Raw genomic sequence first — 16,893 nt, forward strand, 5'->3', positions numbered from 1 at the left:
GACTTGCACACGAACTTCTCTTTTATTAAATAACTTATAATAGCTGCCTATATTTTCTATAACTCAAAATTCTGTCAATAAACAATAAATATTTATTAAATAGACTTTTAAGACTATCCATTATTTTCCGAGCACATTTTTAAATTCACTTACGGGTCCAACGCGATACAATAACATTTTTTTTTACGTTTCACGGAAGGGAGTGACTTAAAAATGTGTACCTACCTACAAAACGCGAGAATTTAAAGTGTTATATTTTTCGGGCATGGATGTAGGTAGGTACCTTATAACTTTAATATTTGTTATTTAATTTTAACCAGTATTAATCACGTTCCAGGTGACGCCCCCTGCACCTTGAACTGCCGTCCCCGCGGTCAGCAATTCTACGCCTCCCTGACTCTCGTGACCGACGGCACTCCGTGCACAAAACCTGGCTACAGAGCCATCTGTGTACAGGGATCCTGCAAGGTAAGTCAATAGGACATTATTATACCTCTAGTATTCAAAATAAACTTACAAAATACCTACTGTAGGTGACCGGGCCGCCAACGGTAAATAAAACACTCAAAACTTTATATGTACAGTTTATACACGCTAAATTATTTACATAAACGGAAAACACACACAAAAAAAGGCTATTTACACATGTTATTTACAAAAAGTGTGAAAAATAAACCTTTGTTATATTCATTGACATGACAGAACAGAATAGGCAAAATATGTACAAAAACAAGCGCGCGCTGGCAGCGGCATCCGTAGTGGCCAGGCTGCCAGCGCGCGCGCAGCACGGCGGTTGGTAGTTCCGTCGTCTACACATACATAGAAAGATTTGCTTCGTTTGACGATGATGTTATTCCTCATCTCATCAGGAACATACGGCTCTCAGAAGGAATTCTCTAATGAGAATCCCCAGATAAAGCCTTAAGCCTCCTTCGCCACTGTACACCTCTAGCCCCTTTAGCACAACTTGCCTTGTCGCGCGCGAGTCCATACATCAAGCGTGACTTCAAGTATGGACTCGCGCGCGACAAGGCAAGTTGTGCTAAAGGGTCAAGTACACATATGCCATAAGCAGCGCTATTTTCTTTAGTTCAGTAACTCCCGAATAGTTTGTACATTTGGATCACGTCTCCGATTTTGATAAAAATTGGTAGGCTGATAGAGTCTATGATGCTGAGCAAGATCCACTAGGTTTCCCAAAATGTCCTAGGTTGTTTGTATGAAACTTTCCTTTTTTGTTATCGAAAATGTGTAGAAATCTGGTAACAAAAAAGGAAGGTTTCATATAAACAACCTAGGACATTTTGGGAAACCTAGTTAGTGGATCTTGTTCAGCATCACGGACTCTATCAGCCCCACCAATTTTTATCCAAATCGGAGACGTGATCCAAATGTACAAACTCCAATCCTTTTAAATCTTGATACAACTATAAATATTACAAGAAAATAACTACCTATCCACAAAAAAACACGGTGACAATCCCAACACCAGTGCTACAAATCAAAACCCATCGCCTTCTAGATGGTGCGGATTTGACAAATTAGCCCCAATGGGCAGTACCTAGCCAACTTCTCAATCGCTTACGCTTCATAATTTTATCTTAACTAACTCTCCTTATTTATCTTTAGTGGCGCGACAGAGCCAGACTGCGTTTCACGCCACGTAGCGTGAACGATTGTCATTTTGGCTAGGCCGGCAGGACTCCGCGCCACAGGTGGCCCTGACCCTTCCAACACAATAGGAACTAATAGCCTTACAATTCTTATAGACATACGACGTTTTGGTTCTAGTGGCTTCAGTCCCGCGCCCGTATCGTTTGTAGCGCCGCAGAAAAAAGAGACGAGTCAATTTATAAGGGATATTGTTTTTTTTTGTTCAGGGGCAATAACCGATAGGGTTAATTGGCGTTTGTGATGACGGTAATCTTTTATATTAAGCTTCCTAATGTGATCATAACGAGATATTAGTACCTATTCAAAATAAACTAAAAAATTGTACATGGTTGATTTGATTCTAGGTATTATTTAACTAGGTACTAAAATGTTTCTTAGATACTTTTAAAGTTAAAACGCCCTGAGTTTAGCTTTATACAGTAAGCAACTTTAAACTCACTTAAATAAAGCAAAACACATTAAAAATACCAAAAAGAAAACGTAACCGAGCAACGTCCACAGCGCCACATTTAGTTCCGCTACTCGACGGTAGATGGCGCTAAAAGTAACATTTGTTCTAAAACTAGTTTGTTGCATGTTCTTGAATTTTATTTTTTCGTTTTATATCTGTTTATTTTATCCCTTTACACCTGAACTGATACGATCGTGAGGTTATTAGCGGGTTGTTAAGAGGCTGGCAACCTATCACTGCAATGTCGTCTGCAATGTCACAATTTGGATTTCTTTCAACCTCTTTTTGCCAAGAGTGGCACTGAAACTTAGTAGTTCATGTGTTCTGCCTACCCCTTTATGGGATACAGGCGTGATTGTATGTATGTATTATGTATGTTGTTAAGAATAATTTAAGAAAAAACAACGATGAATGTATTCAGCCGAGAGCTGTACCTACCTGCCAGATTTTCTAAACAGTTAACCCCTTATTCATAAACGTACTCTAAAGTTATCAAGCCGATAAAGTTCGTTTGTCCCTCTCCGACGTACTGGTGTGATAGAAAGGTACAAACGAACTTTATCGGCTTGATATCTTTAGAGTATGTTTATGAATAAGGGGGTAAATATTTACTTACTATTTATTCTAATTATTTTTCCATAGGTACCACAGATTTTAACTTAATAACCGGTAAGGTATGGATATTTCTATCTCATTACGCTTTAGGCAACTCCCACAAATTACGTTATTTCTCTAAAACTTGTCTTACATAAAAAAAATCACATCAAAATATGCAAAACTTGAGACTTGATACATTCTGGTTCAGTATGATCGTCAATCCTGAAAGCCTAGAGCGCTGATCCATCACTTTCCGTACACAATGGTAATGATAGTGACCCTAGAGCATAGATCACTTTACAAAGTTTACCTAGGAAAATGTAAGCAGTTTTTAGCAGCTAGTTTATAGAAAACTAACTTTTGTCCTCGGCTTCGCTCGCGTTAATTCGAAAATTGCGGAATTCTCCATACAAACTTCCACCTCTCATTATAGGGAAGTGGGGATTGGAAAGAGACTAAAAGTAGCCTATGTCACTCTCCATCCCTTCAGCTATTTCCACTTAAAAAAACACGTCAATTCGTCGCTCCGTTTTGCCGTGAAAGACGGACAAACAAACAAACACACACTTTCACATTTATAGTGTTAATATGGATGTAAGTAGGTACTGTATGTCCTCGAAAAGCGTCCTTGTCGCACTTCAGAACTTGCCAAAAGAACGCAACGACGCGAGCCTGGACGTGGACGGAGCGTGGTCTTTTTCGACAGATCTCACGGGTTTCCATAACAGATAGAAACATAATTACGACGAATGTTGTGATGGCAATGATGCAAAAGGGAGGTAAGAGTAAATAAATATCCCTTAATACCCTACCACATTCCTGCGCCAACAGTCACAACTCCCTGACTCCTTCTGTAACTTTCGCTTTAAGCCAAGGATACACTAGGGGACAAATGTCCCACGACACGTGTCGCCAGCGACGTCGGGTGAAGTAGCGCGACGTTGTCAGACTTCGCTCGACATGTCTGGCGACATCGCGCGACACGTGTCGCCAGTGACATCGGGTGATGTAACGCGACGTTGCCGGACTTCGCTCGATATGTTTGGCAACATCGCGCGACACGTGTGGGCAGTGACATCGGGTGTCGCGCGATGTCGCCAGATATGTCAGGCGAAGTCTCGCGAAGTCGTACGACTTCGTTAGACATCGCTGAGGATATAAGTCGCGCGATGTCGCCAGATATGTCAGGCGAAATCGGCCGGCTTCGCTTGACATGTCGCCGACACATGTCGTGGGACATTTGTCCCCTAGTGTATCCTTAGCTTTAGTTGTATCAGTTGTATCCAGCTTACCGAAGCGTGCCAGTTTAAGGTGATCCTGCTTAGATAACAAAAGGCAAACATAGTAAGCCCTTGTATTTCGTTTTAAATACTATCGAGTCTTTGTATTTGAAATGGAGTATAACATCGCGTCAATATAATATTGGATGCCTACACTGTCTATTTTGCATGATCCGTCATACACTAAACTAATATAACACAAATAGTTGGCCACACCTGACTAGAGCCAGGGGCCCTAACGGCACCGAATCGGTTGCTATTGTTTGACAGTAATTGTTGCAGCCAATAAAACCAGACCTATCGCAACTACCCCTGATATCTTTCACCGCTGCATTGAACGATGAACTTTATTCGCATGGTGTAAGATCGCAGGTATGGTCGGAGAGTAGGAAGGATGCGAATCTTGGTCGTGTATCGGTGTACAGATTCGGAGGCATAACGGTTATGGTATGGAGCAGGTCTGAGTCCTTGGTACTTGTGTTAACGGCACATCAGGTTGCAAAGTATAGTGATATATGTAGTTTAACTTTAAACTGTAATCTTTGATTAGTGCTTACATAATTATCTATTGTTTGAAACAAGCTTGTTTGAATTGGAAGTAAATCCTGGGATTTTTTTAGGAAAATGTGTAGACAGACCATTTTTACGAGGGCAACACTGATAATAATAAATTTAAAAGTGGAAATTACTTTTTCTGTTTTTACTTTGTTTACTTAAAAAAAAAAATTTTTTTAAACTGTCGAGTAAGACTTGAATATCCAGAGGGCGTGAGTTAAACACACACACACTTTTAAATTTATTCTGCCAAGTGGCATGGATTGCAGACGTTATTGCTAATCAGAAGTAAAAAAAAACACTGCTAATATTTAGAACTGGCAATGGTATAGAGGGTTTGCGTTTTGAAACTAGATAATTATCTTTGCCAATGTTTTGGCAATCAGCGTGCGTATCCGAATGCACAACTGCTCACGAAACGAAACGCTCGTAGATATCTATCTCTATCGCTATTGCGGATTGGTTTGACAGAGTCAGACTACCTTTCGCGGCGTTTCGTTTTCGTTTCGCGACGGAGAAATGCCATTCGGCTACGGGGCCTGGTACGATGTACTTGGGTTACGATTTTTGTTATGTAATCTGTGCATTCATTTGCATATAATTTTATTACATAATAAGGGTTATTGTTAGACACTTCTATTTATTTTACACAAAAGCGTAAAAATTTTCTTTACAACAATAATAAGTACCTACGTACAATACAGTACAATACAATACACGTTATTGCACATCCTCAGAAATGTACGTAGGAACACACACATCACAATAAATTTTACTACAGAGGTAAAAAACGGGCTCGGTACTTGGTATCCATTGTTTTTCTAGCAAAATTTCGACCCCACTTCGCGCATGAATCACCGATGAACCTCTCAGATTTTTCAGCTGTTCAAACTAAAAACCGTACTCGTCATACATTTCACATAAAATGGGCCAAAAATATACCAAATCAGTTCACACATAGACCGCATATGGCTAGTGAAGTGTCTGAGTCACTGGAGCGTGAGTGCTTTGGCGTGTTTATCTTTATACATATTAATCACTAAATTAAGATAATATTTGCAAAACATAGCAGATGGTTTGATGACTTAATAACAAGACGGATGGGGTTTAAATTGTTGTAATTTGTTTTGAGATGGATGATTATTGGGAAAATATATCAAAAGAATCAGAAGATGGGGTATTAAATTAGGTAGCAAATAACATAGACATAAGACTTACAGAATATACGAGTATGTAGTATAAAAGTAAGAGATTTTATTGATTTAAACTAACACGATTTCCACTAATAATTCTTAGAACTAAAATGGGATTTAATCGCGTAACTTTAACGCCAGAAACAGCTACAAAATATTTTTAGATAGATACGATACCGATTGATGTCATCGTCAAATATGAAGTTTTTCGTTGAATGATCATTCATATTGACACTAAAATTTCCGGAACGCACGAACGTGTCATGCTATTTCAGTCAGTCTCAATACAAGACGTACTGACACTTTCTGAAGTAGCATTAGGTACAAATATGAACGTTTTCGTATAAAGCTCAAAACGTCTCTCCTCTATTCTGAATCGGAGTATTACTGAGTCTACAGATTTATTTTCGCTACAATGTAACAAACAAGGAACTATTTCGATCCTAACACGTTTGATTCACGATCATGACGGACTGTGGTTTGTTGACAACAAAATTGCGTGTTTAAACACTCGTAAAAGTTTTAGCACTGTCCTATAAATTGAGCTACAAGGTGCATAATTAAGATTTGTTTTTCTTATTTAAAATTTGCTTTTACAATTATTTGGTTGATGGTATAATAATCGTCCGCGAAGGAAAATTTCGTGAGAAAACAAGACTACTCTCAATAATAGGTACCTAGGTTGAAAAGTCAGATGGCTGGCAGTCGCTTTCCTAAAAACAAGTTCATATGCTTATTGTTGAGATTAGTTGCCAATTGGACTCCATTAACTCTGGAAAAAATCCGAGATAAGGAAATGATCGTGAAAAAACCACAAAACTTTAAACTTTCGATACTTTGGTATCCATTTGAAACGGTAATATTGTCATTAGTGGTCGTAGGCACTATGAGTATTATGACATAATTTAATTTCGCTATAAAATTGTTTATATAAAGGTTACTATCAGATGGCAACTGTTACGGCGTCGTAGAATTGCCACCGTTATCCATACTAATATAATAATAGAAATGGGAAAGTGTGTGTTTTGTTTGTCCGTCTTTCACGTCAAAACGGAGCGACGAATTGACGTGATTTTTTAAGTGGAGATAGTTGAAGGGATGGAGGGACATAGGCTACTTTTTGTCTCTTTCTAACGCAAGCGAAGCCGCGGGCAAAAGCTAGTATGTTATAAATATGAGACAATCGCACATGATGGGCACGAGATTATGTCGCCACGACATAGATTAAGGTACAGCGGGGCAAATCCCGACTGGGGGGCAATTGTATCCATTTTCTCCATTATTAAACTATTAAGTTGAGTTCCGCATCTATCCACTGAACACGCGTGCCATTTATAACCAGTGGACACTCTAATTAATAATGCAAACATTGTAAAACATGGAAAATCATGGAGATCAGTTGCATTTGTCCCTGTCGAAATTGTCCCGCTGTACCTTACTCGTTATATGTCATTGATACAATTAGAAAAAGACGTATGATCTATGTCGCGGCAAGATACTGTCGCACTAATCATGTGCTACCCCTGCTGATGCCCATTGCTTTCATTTCGCACGCTGTACCAGCATTATCTATCGATTAATTTATTACCACAAGTAATTACAAGCTCAAGTGTGCTCTGCACCTAATTAATTGTATCTAATGACATTTCCTTGGCAGGCCGAGTGTCAAAGAGTTAAGATACAGTTTTGTGTGTCAGTAGTTAATGTTGTTTGGATCTGTGTTGCTTATTGGTTTACATCGGGTTATATGTATTGCTTGCGTTTATTCAATTTTGTTATCTATGGATATTTATCCATTTGTACTATACATTTGAACAGTGTTTTTTTTAACCAGGCCATGATTTTAGTGCTAATAAGTTTACTGCAAAAATTTCATTTTTGGCACAAGCTTTTATCGCCGACTGTAGGTACCTTTATTTCAACAGTCATCTACTGCTCTCCGAGACGTTTCTAAAAACCCTTTACTCGATGGGATACGACGTTTCATGACAGAGTTCCTATGACCACCTTTCTGCTCCATCATCAGATCAGCTCCATGATACCATATTGCATTGTCACGTGGTTTACATGTGTGAAAAATTTCAGCTCAATCGGAAACCGGGAAATGGGTCAACTTTAGCTTCTACGTTTCGACGCACACTAACATAGTTACTAACAAGGCAAGTTGAATAAAACCTTGTAAAAATGGGTTTTAGCACTAAAATCTTGGTCTGGTTAAAGTTTGTCCTTTTATTTCTACACTGCATGTTTTACGATAATGATAATGGTAGTGGAAGGCCTAAGAAAAGATGGATGGAATGTGTGAACAATGATATGAGAGTGAAAGGTATAATATGGAAATGACGGCTGATAGAGATGAATGGAGGAAGATGATCTGCTGCACCGACCCCAAATAATGGAAAAAGGGCAAGGGAATGATGATGATTTTTTTACGATAAATATAGGTTTTTTTAATACTACGTCGGTGGCAAACAAGCATACGGTCCGCCTGATGAAAAGCGGTCACCGTAACCTATGGACGCCTGCAACTCAAGGAGTGTCACATACGCGTTGCCAACCCATTAGAAACTTGTGCACTCCTTAAATAATTGTCACTATATCCTTTTACCGCATGTGACGTATGCAATATTTGTTCCAATTCGAACTGTAACAGCTGTTAGTAGAGTAGACTTTATAACGGCCAAATTTAGAACAATGTGCGGTAAAGGGATTGAACAATGAACATGTATTGACTGCTACTTAGCATTGAGAAAAACTCCTAAGATTTTCTTTTATTAACATTTACCACACGCTATTGGTACTGCGTCGTACCTTGCCAACCAGTTGAACTGTCTCCTTAAACAACTTGTTTCCAATTTTAACTGCTCATACTTACCTGTTACTCGTTTTGACAGTTTTAACGCCATATGACTATATTTACCTACAGTTGATATTAAATTACTCAAAGTGGCTACTAAAATAGTAATAATTTTACTAGTATTTCAGGATGTTTTCTAGACGGGTAATCAGCGTTTTTATTATATGCCTCGATGGTAAAATGATCCATCATTAAAACGCGTTCCTTATAATTTCTGTCAATTTCTAGTGGCACAATTTTACACACTTTATCTATGACATCCTGTTAGTTTCGGCATGATATTTGATACCGGTTTTAATATATTTTTGTTTGTTTATGCTAAATAGTAAGTACATAACAATAAAACCTTTTCATTCGGATTAATGGATTTGTTATACAAGAGTGCAAAGTTGTATTTTAACGCCGAGTGTGGAATTGAAAAACGAGCAAGCGAAAGAATTCTATAGTTGAAATCGAGAATAGAATCCTGAGCTTGCGAGTTTTTCAACACACGAGAATCAAAAGACATTTGCACTCGTGTGTAACACAAAACAAACTTTTCCCCTCACTATGGCGAGGAAGTTCCAAAGGTGGTAAAATATCTTCATCACTAGATTAACCCACTTTTATCAATTTTAAAGCAGAAAATTTGCCTCTATTCAAGCTCAAATTACTTTATCCACTAGTGGATAAAATGCGTTTTAAGCCTCTGGTAAAGGACAAAACACTTTTCTCCGAGCTAGTGAGGGGAAAATACATTTTCAATACTTACATAGTGAGAATCCTTCATAATCATATTTACAAAAAAAAACACTAGTCAAATCGGAATTTCCATATCTGCAATGCAAGGCCCCAAAAATACCCAATGTTCCTCAATTTTTCTATATGTAGAAATATTTAATGAATACAACAAAAATGCACTAGTCACAATAACGGTGATACGAATGAAGATAGGAATGTGTGTTATATGATTTCCCAACAAGGTCCCAATTTACTTACACAGAAATGCAGTTACATACGTTTTTGAATGATAAATAATCACATATTTTGCTACTGACATAATTTTCGTATTTGCCAAGCTGGTGACAATTGCAAGACAAATATTTGTTATGATATGAATGTTTTCCGTTTTAAATACATACTTTTGTTTATGATGTACCAGCTGTAAAGAGTTTAAAAAGGTCTCCTTTAATTCATATTTATGTCAGCTTCACACGTCTTATTTAATTACCTAAAATATATATTTTTCCCCTCACTAGCTCGGAAACACGTATTTAGTCCTTTAATACCAGCTGGTAAAAATGCATTTTATCCACTAGTGAGTAAAGTAATTTGACCTTGAATAAAGTCAAATTAACTGCTTTAAAATTGATAAAAATAGGTGAATCTAGTAATAAAGATGATTTACCACCTGTGGAACTACTGGAAGCAGTGATAAACATATTTTTTGCGTTTTAGTTCTTCGCTATAGTGAGGGGAAAAGTTTTGTGTTACACTCGGGTGCAAATGTATTTTACTTCTCGTGTGTTAAAAGATTCGCAAGTTCAGGATTCTATTCTTGAACCACTCGCTTCGCTCGTGGTTCAACTATACAATCCTTTCACTTGCTCGTTTTTCAATTCCACACTCGGCGTTAAAATACAACTTTGCCCCCTTGTATAACAAATAACTATTGTACATTTTTAGTTAGTATAGATTAATTACTAAATACAATGTTTGTTAAAAAGAAACCTTAGTTAGAATTATAACTATTCAAAGTTACTGTCAAGTCAAGTGCAATGTTCAGTCGTTCAGTCAAATATTTTAGCCTTTAGATCATAACAGAAACATAAGAATAATAAATAGAATTATTGATTTGAAACTTGCCTTAAAAAATCGCTATATACAAAAAATATGAACATAGTTCAAAAATACATCACTGTAGAATCAGTCACCTATATTAATGACACACTTATATGATTATTATATACTAGCTTTTGCCCGCGGCTTCGCTCGTGTTAAATTCGAAAATTGGAGAATACCCCATACAAAATTCCACCCCCACCCCCCATTTTAGGGAAGTGGGGCGTTAGAAAGAAACAATTTAAAGCAGCCTATGTCACTCTCCAATCCTTCAACTATCTCCGTAACTCAACTTCAACTCCGTCCAACACTTTCCTATTTATAATATTAGTACAGATGTAGGTACATTATAGTCATACTAGTTATGAAAAAAAAGCTGCACTTTTAGATGGAAGCAAGCCGCTTTGCATGGTGATAGTAGACATCATAGTAAACGATTTTTTCCGAGGATATCGAAATTTCATCCCTTAGGAAGCCGAGCGCAGCGAGGTGTTTTATGAAAATGAAAAAAATTCTATCTTTTTATCATATGGTCCGATTTTGACAAATCGTATCTCAAATGAAAGATATTGATTAGTGCAACTTAAAAAAAAATTTAAAAAAAATATTGTTCAGAAAAAGTAACAAAAAAATTTAAAAATGTAAATTTACGTATCGCATTAAACAACTTCAAAGAATGAATGACAAAATGTAGAATATCGATATACGAGTTTTTTTATATCAAAGACAGATAAATTCATAATTGAAAACTAAAAACCGCATCGAAATCGGATCAGTAGTTTTTAAGGTACATGTTGCCAAAGTTGGAAAAGTTTAGTTTATATGATCACTTTGCAATTCCTTTGCCAGAAAGTCAGAAATAATCTATTTTTCTTAGACATAAAAGTACACAGTGACAGTACACATCAAAATAAAAGTTTTTTTCTCGAAGATATCATAATTTAAGCCCTTAGAAGGACGAGCGTAGTGAGGACTATTAAAAACTGTTAAAAAAAATCTATTATTTTTGTGCTTTGTCCGATTTTGACAAAAAAATGTGTCAATTGAAAGGTATTGTTTAATGTACCTAATCGAAAAAAAAATAAAAAAAAAAAATTGCTAAAAACGTGTAAGAAAAAATTAAAAAAAACTTAAATTTTCGTATCACGCTGAATAACTGCTAAGAACGACAGATAAGATATACAATGTCGATACATGAGTTTTTAAAATCAGAGACAAATAAATTCATAATTATAAACTGAAAACCGAATCGAAATCGGATCAGTAGTTTTTAAGAGACAAGTTGCCAAAGTTGGCTTAGTTTGTTTATATGGTCGCTTTTAAATTATTCAGGCAAAAAGTCAGAAATAATATATTTTTCTTACAGCTAAGAGTATGCATTGATAGAAGACATCATAATAAATGATTTTCGCTGAGGATATAAAAATTTCATCCCTTAGGAATCCGAGCGTAGCGAGGTCTGCAACGAAAAACAACAAAAAAACAAGTTTTTTTTGGGTGGTCTGATTTTTACAAAACGTGTGTCAGTTGAAAGAAATTAATTTATGTAACATATTTACGATTTGTCAAAATCGGACGATATGATAAAAAGATAGAATTTTTTTCATTTTCATAAAACACCTCGCTGTGCTCGGCTTCCTAAGGGATGAAATTTCGATATCCTCGGAAAAAATTGTTTACTATGATGTTTACTATCACCATGCAAAGCGGCTTGCTTCCATCTAAAAGTGCAGCTTTTGGTCAAAAATTCTCCATAACAAGTAGTAGCCTAAGACCGGTACGATATTTTTGAAAATAATTCTATAACAGTAGTTTTATTTCATATACAGCGCTTAATCGCAATTTAAAAAACCTATATTTACGAATCCACCAATAGTTTGGAATGGAAGATATTAAAAAAACTACGCCCAGAAAATAAGCGTTTTCTTTCAGCAAAATACCTCACAGTAATTTAATGGTGGAAACATGTAGAAAAAAATCAGTTTTAAGGTTTACAACCCGAAGCCACCTAAACATATGACGGGAAATAAGACTATTTTTATTGATATAGAATTTTTGAATTTTGTCTAACGTTTTCTAGAGCTAATATAATAACAGATATTTTTAAGCAGAAATGAATAGCACATAATTTTTTAGATATTTAACATATAAAAACCACCGACATATTTATATGGAAATAAAAAAATGTAAATATTTGACCGGGCAAATTCGAAACAGATAATAGTACGAGGTTGACTTTTATTGTCCCTATTTAACAATATTAACAGCATGATAATCCACCCAATAAGTTTGACCTTTATTTAATACTTTAATTTAATAATATATTTACATTTTTTGCGTGGTTTGGTTTGGACCTTAGTGTCTTACATTTAGGAATCCATATGGCAAACCACCACGCCAGTGGAGCTGGGCCGAGAGTAGGTGATGAGCCGTGTCGCATGCTTTTTATTCTGTTCTTCTATTACACATTAACGTAAATGAGGAGGCACACTGACATTTTACCCCGCCAGGCGGCGCCTATGCAAGAGTCTAGGCATGTTACTGTCATTCATATGTGAGAGAGAGAGAAAAAACATAATTATCAGATTCTCACTCTCACGTCTCACGGACTAATAGGGTGGCGCCATCTGTCATATCTTTTGAGTGTTCCTCCTCATTACATGCGTATTTCTACATAAGTAATATTTTAGGTAGATTAAAAACAGACGTTTCCCACCGATAATAAAGTCCAAAGTAATTAAAAAAATTACATATTTATTTTAGGCATGCGATTTGACAGTCGTCGAAAAGAGTATATACTTGTCAGTACATACATCTATCTCACGTTTTTCTCTTCTACCATTTGACAGATCTCCGTCATCTTGTGAAATGTATTCTTCCATTCTTCAGAATCGTTGAAGCAACGCTTGTTACAAACAAACGAAAGCTATGCAAAGTCTAATTTCGACCCATATGTCACGGCCAGGTATAGCCCCGGCGATTATCGTTAGACTTACAAGCCACAGGTCACGGGTTCAAATCTCAGTGTCGCATACGTATATATTACAGCTTTTTTAATTCATTTTTTAATTTTTTTATTTATATTATAAGTTGATGAGTACAAGCTACTGCAATGACATTAAATACAAAGACGCACAATTCATAACAATTTTTTTTTTAATCTGGGTCTAAATTGCATTTATAACATTCTTGTTGATGCTAATAACGTTAACTTCTTATCTGCTTAGGAAAAAAATCGTTCATGCCATAACCAACTTAGTGTAGAAAGACCTAGGTATCAAAATTGCAAATGGAACTGCGACACACTAAAAACTCTTTATCAAAATACCTTTTGTCATAATATGCTCAAATGACTTATATGTCAAAATGAATTGCGAACGAATATTGAACGAATGGAGCCGCTACCAATATATAATAAGTATGTAGGAATATATTATATTTCCAATTTATATTTCCTAAAAAAGGCAATTTATTCCATAAATAGAAATATCTAAAAACGCCTGTATCAATTTTACTTCTTCATTACATAAACTACTACTGTATCATCTTTATCTTGGTCACTTGTACTCCGTTTATTACAATAAACGTATGTAATGTATGTACGTGTAAATTTCCTGAAATAAATGTCATATCTTGTTGACACAAAGAAAAATTTACAGGGCTTCCAAGAATCTCGAGCTGGAAGGATACAAATTAAAATATTTTTCCCCTCACTAGCTCGGAAACACGTGTTTTGTCCTTTAATACCAGCGGGTAAAAACACATTTTATCCACTAGTGGGTAAAGTAATTTGACCTTGAATAAAGTCAAATTAGCTGCTTTAAAATTGATAAAAGTAGGTGAATCTAGTAATAAAGATGATTTACCGCCTGTGGAACTATACTGGAAGCAGTGATAAACGCACTTTTAGCGTTGTAGTTTCCTTGCTATAGTGAGGGGAAAAGTTTTGTATTACTCTCGGGTGCAAATGTATTTTACTTCTCGTGTGTTAAAAAACTCGCCAAGTTCAGGATTCTATTCTCGAAATCGCTAAACTATAGAATCCTTTCACTTGCTCGTTTTTCAGTTCCACACTCGGCGTTAAAATACAACTTTGCCCCCTTGTATAACAAATAATTATTCTATGAAAATAATTAAATTCGACAGCAGACAACCCAAAGGTTAATCGGATTTATTTATTATGGGCATTTGTTTTAAATTAAATACCAATGGCTCTGATCTGATAGTGGGATATTCTTTAAAATTTATTTTCAAAAGGAGATTTAATGTTAGTAATGCCATTCAAATAATATTAGAAGTGTCTACGCGAGTGTTCGAATTTAATTATAGGATATTTAGCACATATTGAAAGTACTGTAATATGGGTACAAAAGCCTGCCTATTGAAATATAAAATACATAACAAATAGTATTTTTTACTACATTTTTTTTACTTTAGTACTTTTACAATATAGTATTTTTACAAATAGTATTTTAGCAAATAGACTTTTCGACTTTTGATTTACACTACATACCGACCATACAACTGACTCTAATTAATCTTGGTTTTAAAAAGTCTAAAATGTAGACCTAAGTGCGTTTTCACATTATCCGATCCGATATCGGATGTCGGACCGATATCCCATACATAACAGGCGGAATCTTGGATTCTTCTATTGATATCCTTCCGACATCCGTTATCGGATCGGATAATGTGAAAACGGTCTAATAGCGACTCAATAGTTTTTGTTCCTTGACGGTCATTAATTTGAACTAATAAAATTATTTATTTATATCTATACAATTACAACGAGTATTATAATGTATAATACATTCATTTTGTAATGTAATCACAAGAAATAACTTATAGAAATATATTCTACCCTTTTTGCTTGTTTTCCGACTACTATTTAGCCAATTTTTCATTGAGTCATACCATGGACTTTCAATAGGGACTGAGCTCACACTTTTTTGCCATACTAAATTGAACTTTATCACCGGTGCAGAAAGGCGTTCTTATTAGACTAGTAAAAGTGTGTCCACATGAGAGGGTCAAAGTTGGGGCTGGTTCTCGCACGTGTGACCAGTGTTAAAGAGATTACTATAGTAGTAGTATTTTTACCTGTATGATAACTAAGTTTATAAACTTCTTAAATGATTTTTGTATTATATCGAGGCAAGGATATTAATACCTTGTAACGAATTGGTAAGTTATTATTATGAAGCCATAAAACCAAAGATTTGCGCAATTAAAAAAAACCTTTAATTCGGTATTAGTAGATTTGGTAGTAACTTTGAATATTGACTGTTATCCCCAAATAATGACAGTGATGACGTCATTTAAATAATTTTGACAGTGGCAATAAGTGCGAGAGGGAGACCAGCCCCAACTTTACCCTCTCATGTGGACACACTTTTTGGCCTAACAACTCAATCTAGCTGAATAATATATAAAAATCTATGAGTCATACCGGACAACTGTCACTGTACATTTGTAATCCTTATTACAAGGGCATATCGTCTAGCGATCAGAGTACTGCGGTTAGTAGGAACGATGTTGAACCTTAGGTTACCTTCAATCAATACTAATACTGAAAGACAATTTTTAAACTTATTGCATTACATGTGTCTAACAAAATTTCAACGAAATGGGCTGTAAATCTAATACTAAAAAAATCTATATTTAAAAAGAGAGGGTTGAAAAGGGTATAAAAGAAAAAAAATAAAAACAAGAAAAAAAGATTTCCACTGCCGAGGATCGAACCCACGACGTCAGGTCAGGAGCGCGCCCATCGTCTTACGCTACTATAACTGAGCTATTTAAGCGATAGTAAAGGTGGCGAAATATATTATTATACCGCGATGTAATGAAAATACGAATGAATAACTAACTTTTGAAATAATGCATAAAATGACATCTTCAATAGTAGAGTTTGTAGGTTAATGAAAAATATGAAAATACTTCTTTCAGTACAGGTTTTAGCGGTTCTTGGCGTGCATTTAAAGGTGGCTTATTTTTTATACTTCTTTATTATGATCTTAACGAAAAGTCTGTTCCAATTTTTTTGCTGATATTTTTGCCGTGAATGTTCTTCCGAGCTAGTAAAATATTGAACTTCCGTTTTGTTTTTAAGGTGGTTTCAGTAGAAATAGTGTTTCAACACATAATGTATGTACAAAACAACCATAACTTCACTTGTCCTATTATTGCTTGTGTCATAACTAATTTAATTACTCCGCTTCTTGTTACTACGAAGTATCATTCACAAAAATAGGTGGTTTCTTAATGTGTTATAAAGGTCATAAATTAAAGTAGTCGAATTTAAAACAAAAGTCCTGATACCATTTTCGCCTGATTTTTAGTGAATTAAAATAATCCTTTTTTTATTATATTATACGTTTTTTGTCAAAACTTTTGGTGGCTTAACTAAAAAAACTATGCCAAATTACCAAACTTAATTTTTGGTGACATAAAAAGTACTGTTAT

General features: G+C 35.5%; 1 protein-coding gene across 2 annotated transcripts in view; it reads left to right on the forward strand.

Annotated features, from left to right (window-relative positions):
• The window catches only part of LOC125234442 (thrombospondin type-1 domain-containing protein 4-like), a 206,376-nt gene that overhangs the window by 106,868 nt on the left and 82,615 nt on the right, over positions 1-16,893 (forward strand). For both annotated transcript variants that reach the window (XM_048140686.1, XM_048140685.1), the window contains exon 7: positions 338-468. In XM_048140686.1, coding sequence (XP_047996643.1) covers positions 338-468 — 131 coding nt within the window. The remainder of the gene's footprint in view (positions 1-337; positions 469-16,893) is intronic.

This window comes from Leguminivora glycinivorella, chromosome 16 (assembly GCF_023078275.1).
Source record: "Leguminivora glycinivorella isolate SPB_JAAS2020 chromosome 16, LegGlyc_1.1, whole genome shotgun sequence".
Classification (NCBI taxonomy): Eukaryota; Metazoa; Arthropoda; class Insecta; order Lepidoptera; family Tortricidae; genus Leguminivora; species Leguminivora glycinivorella.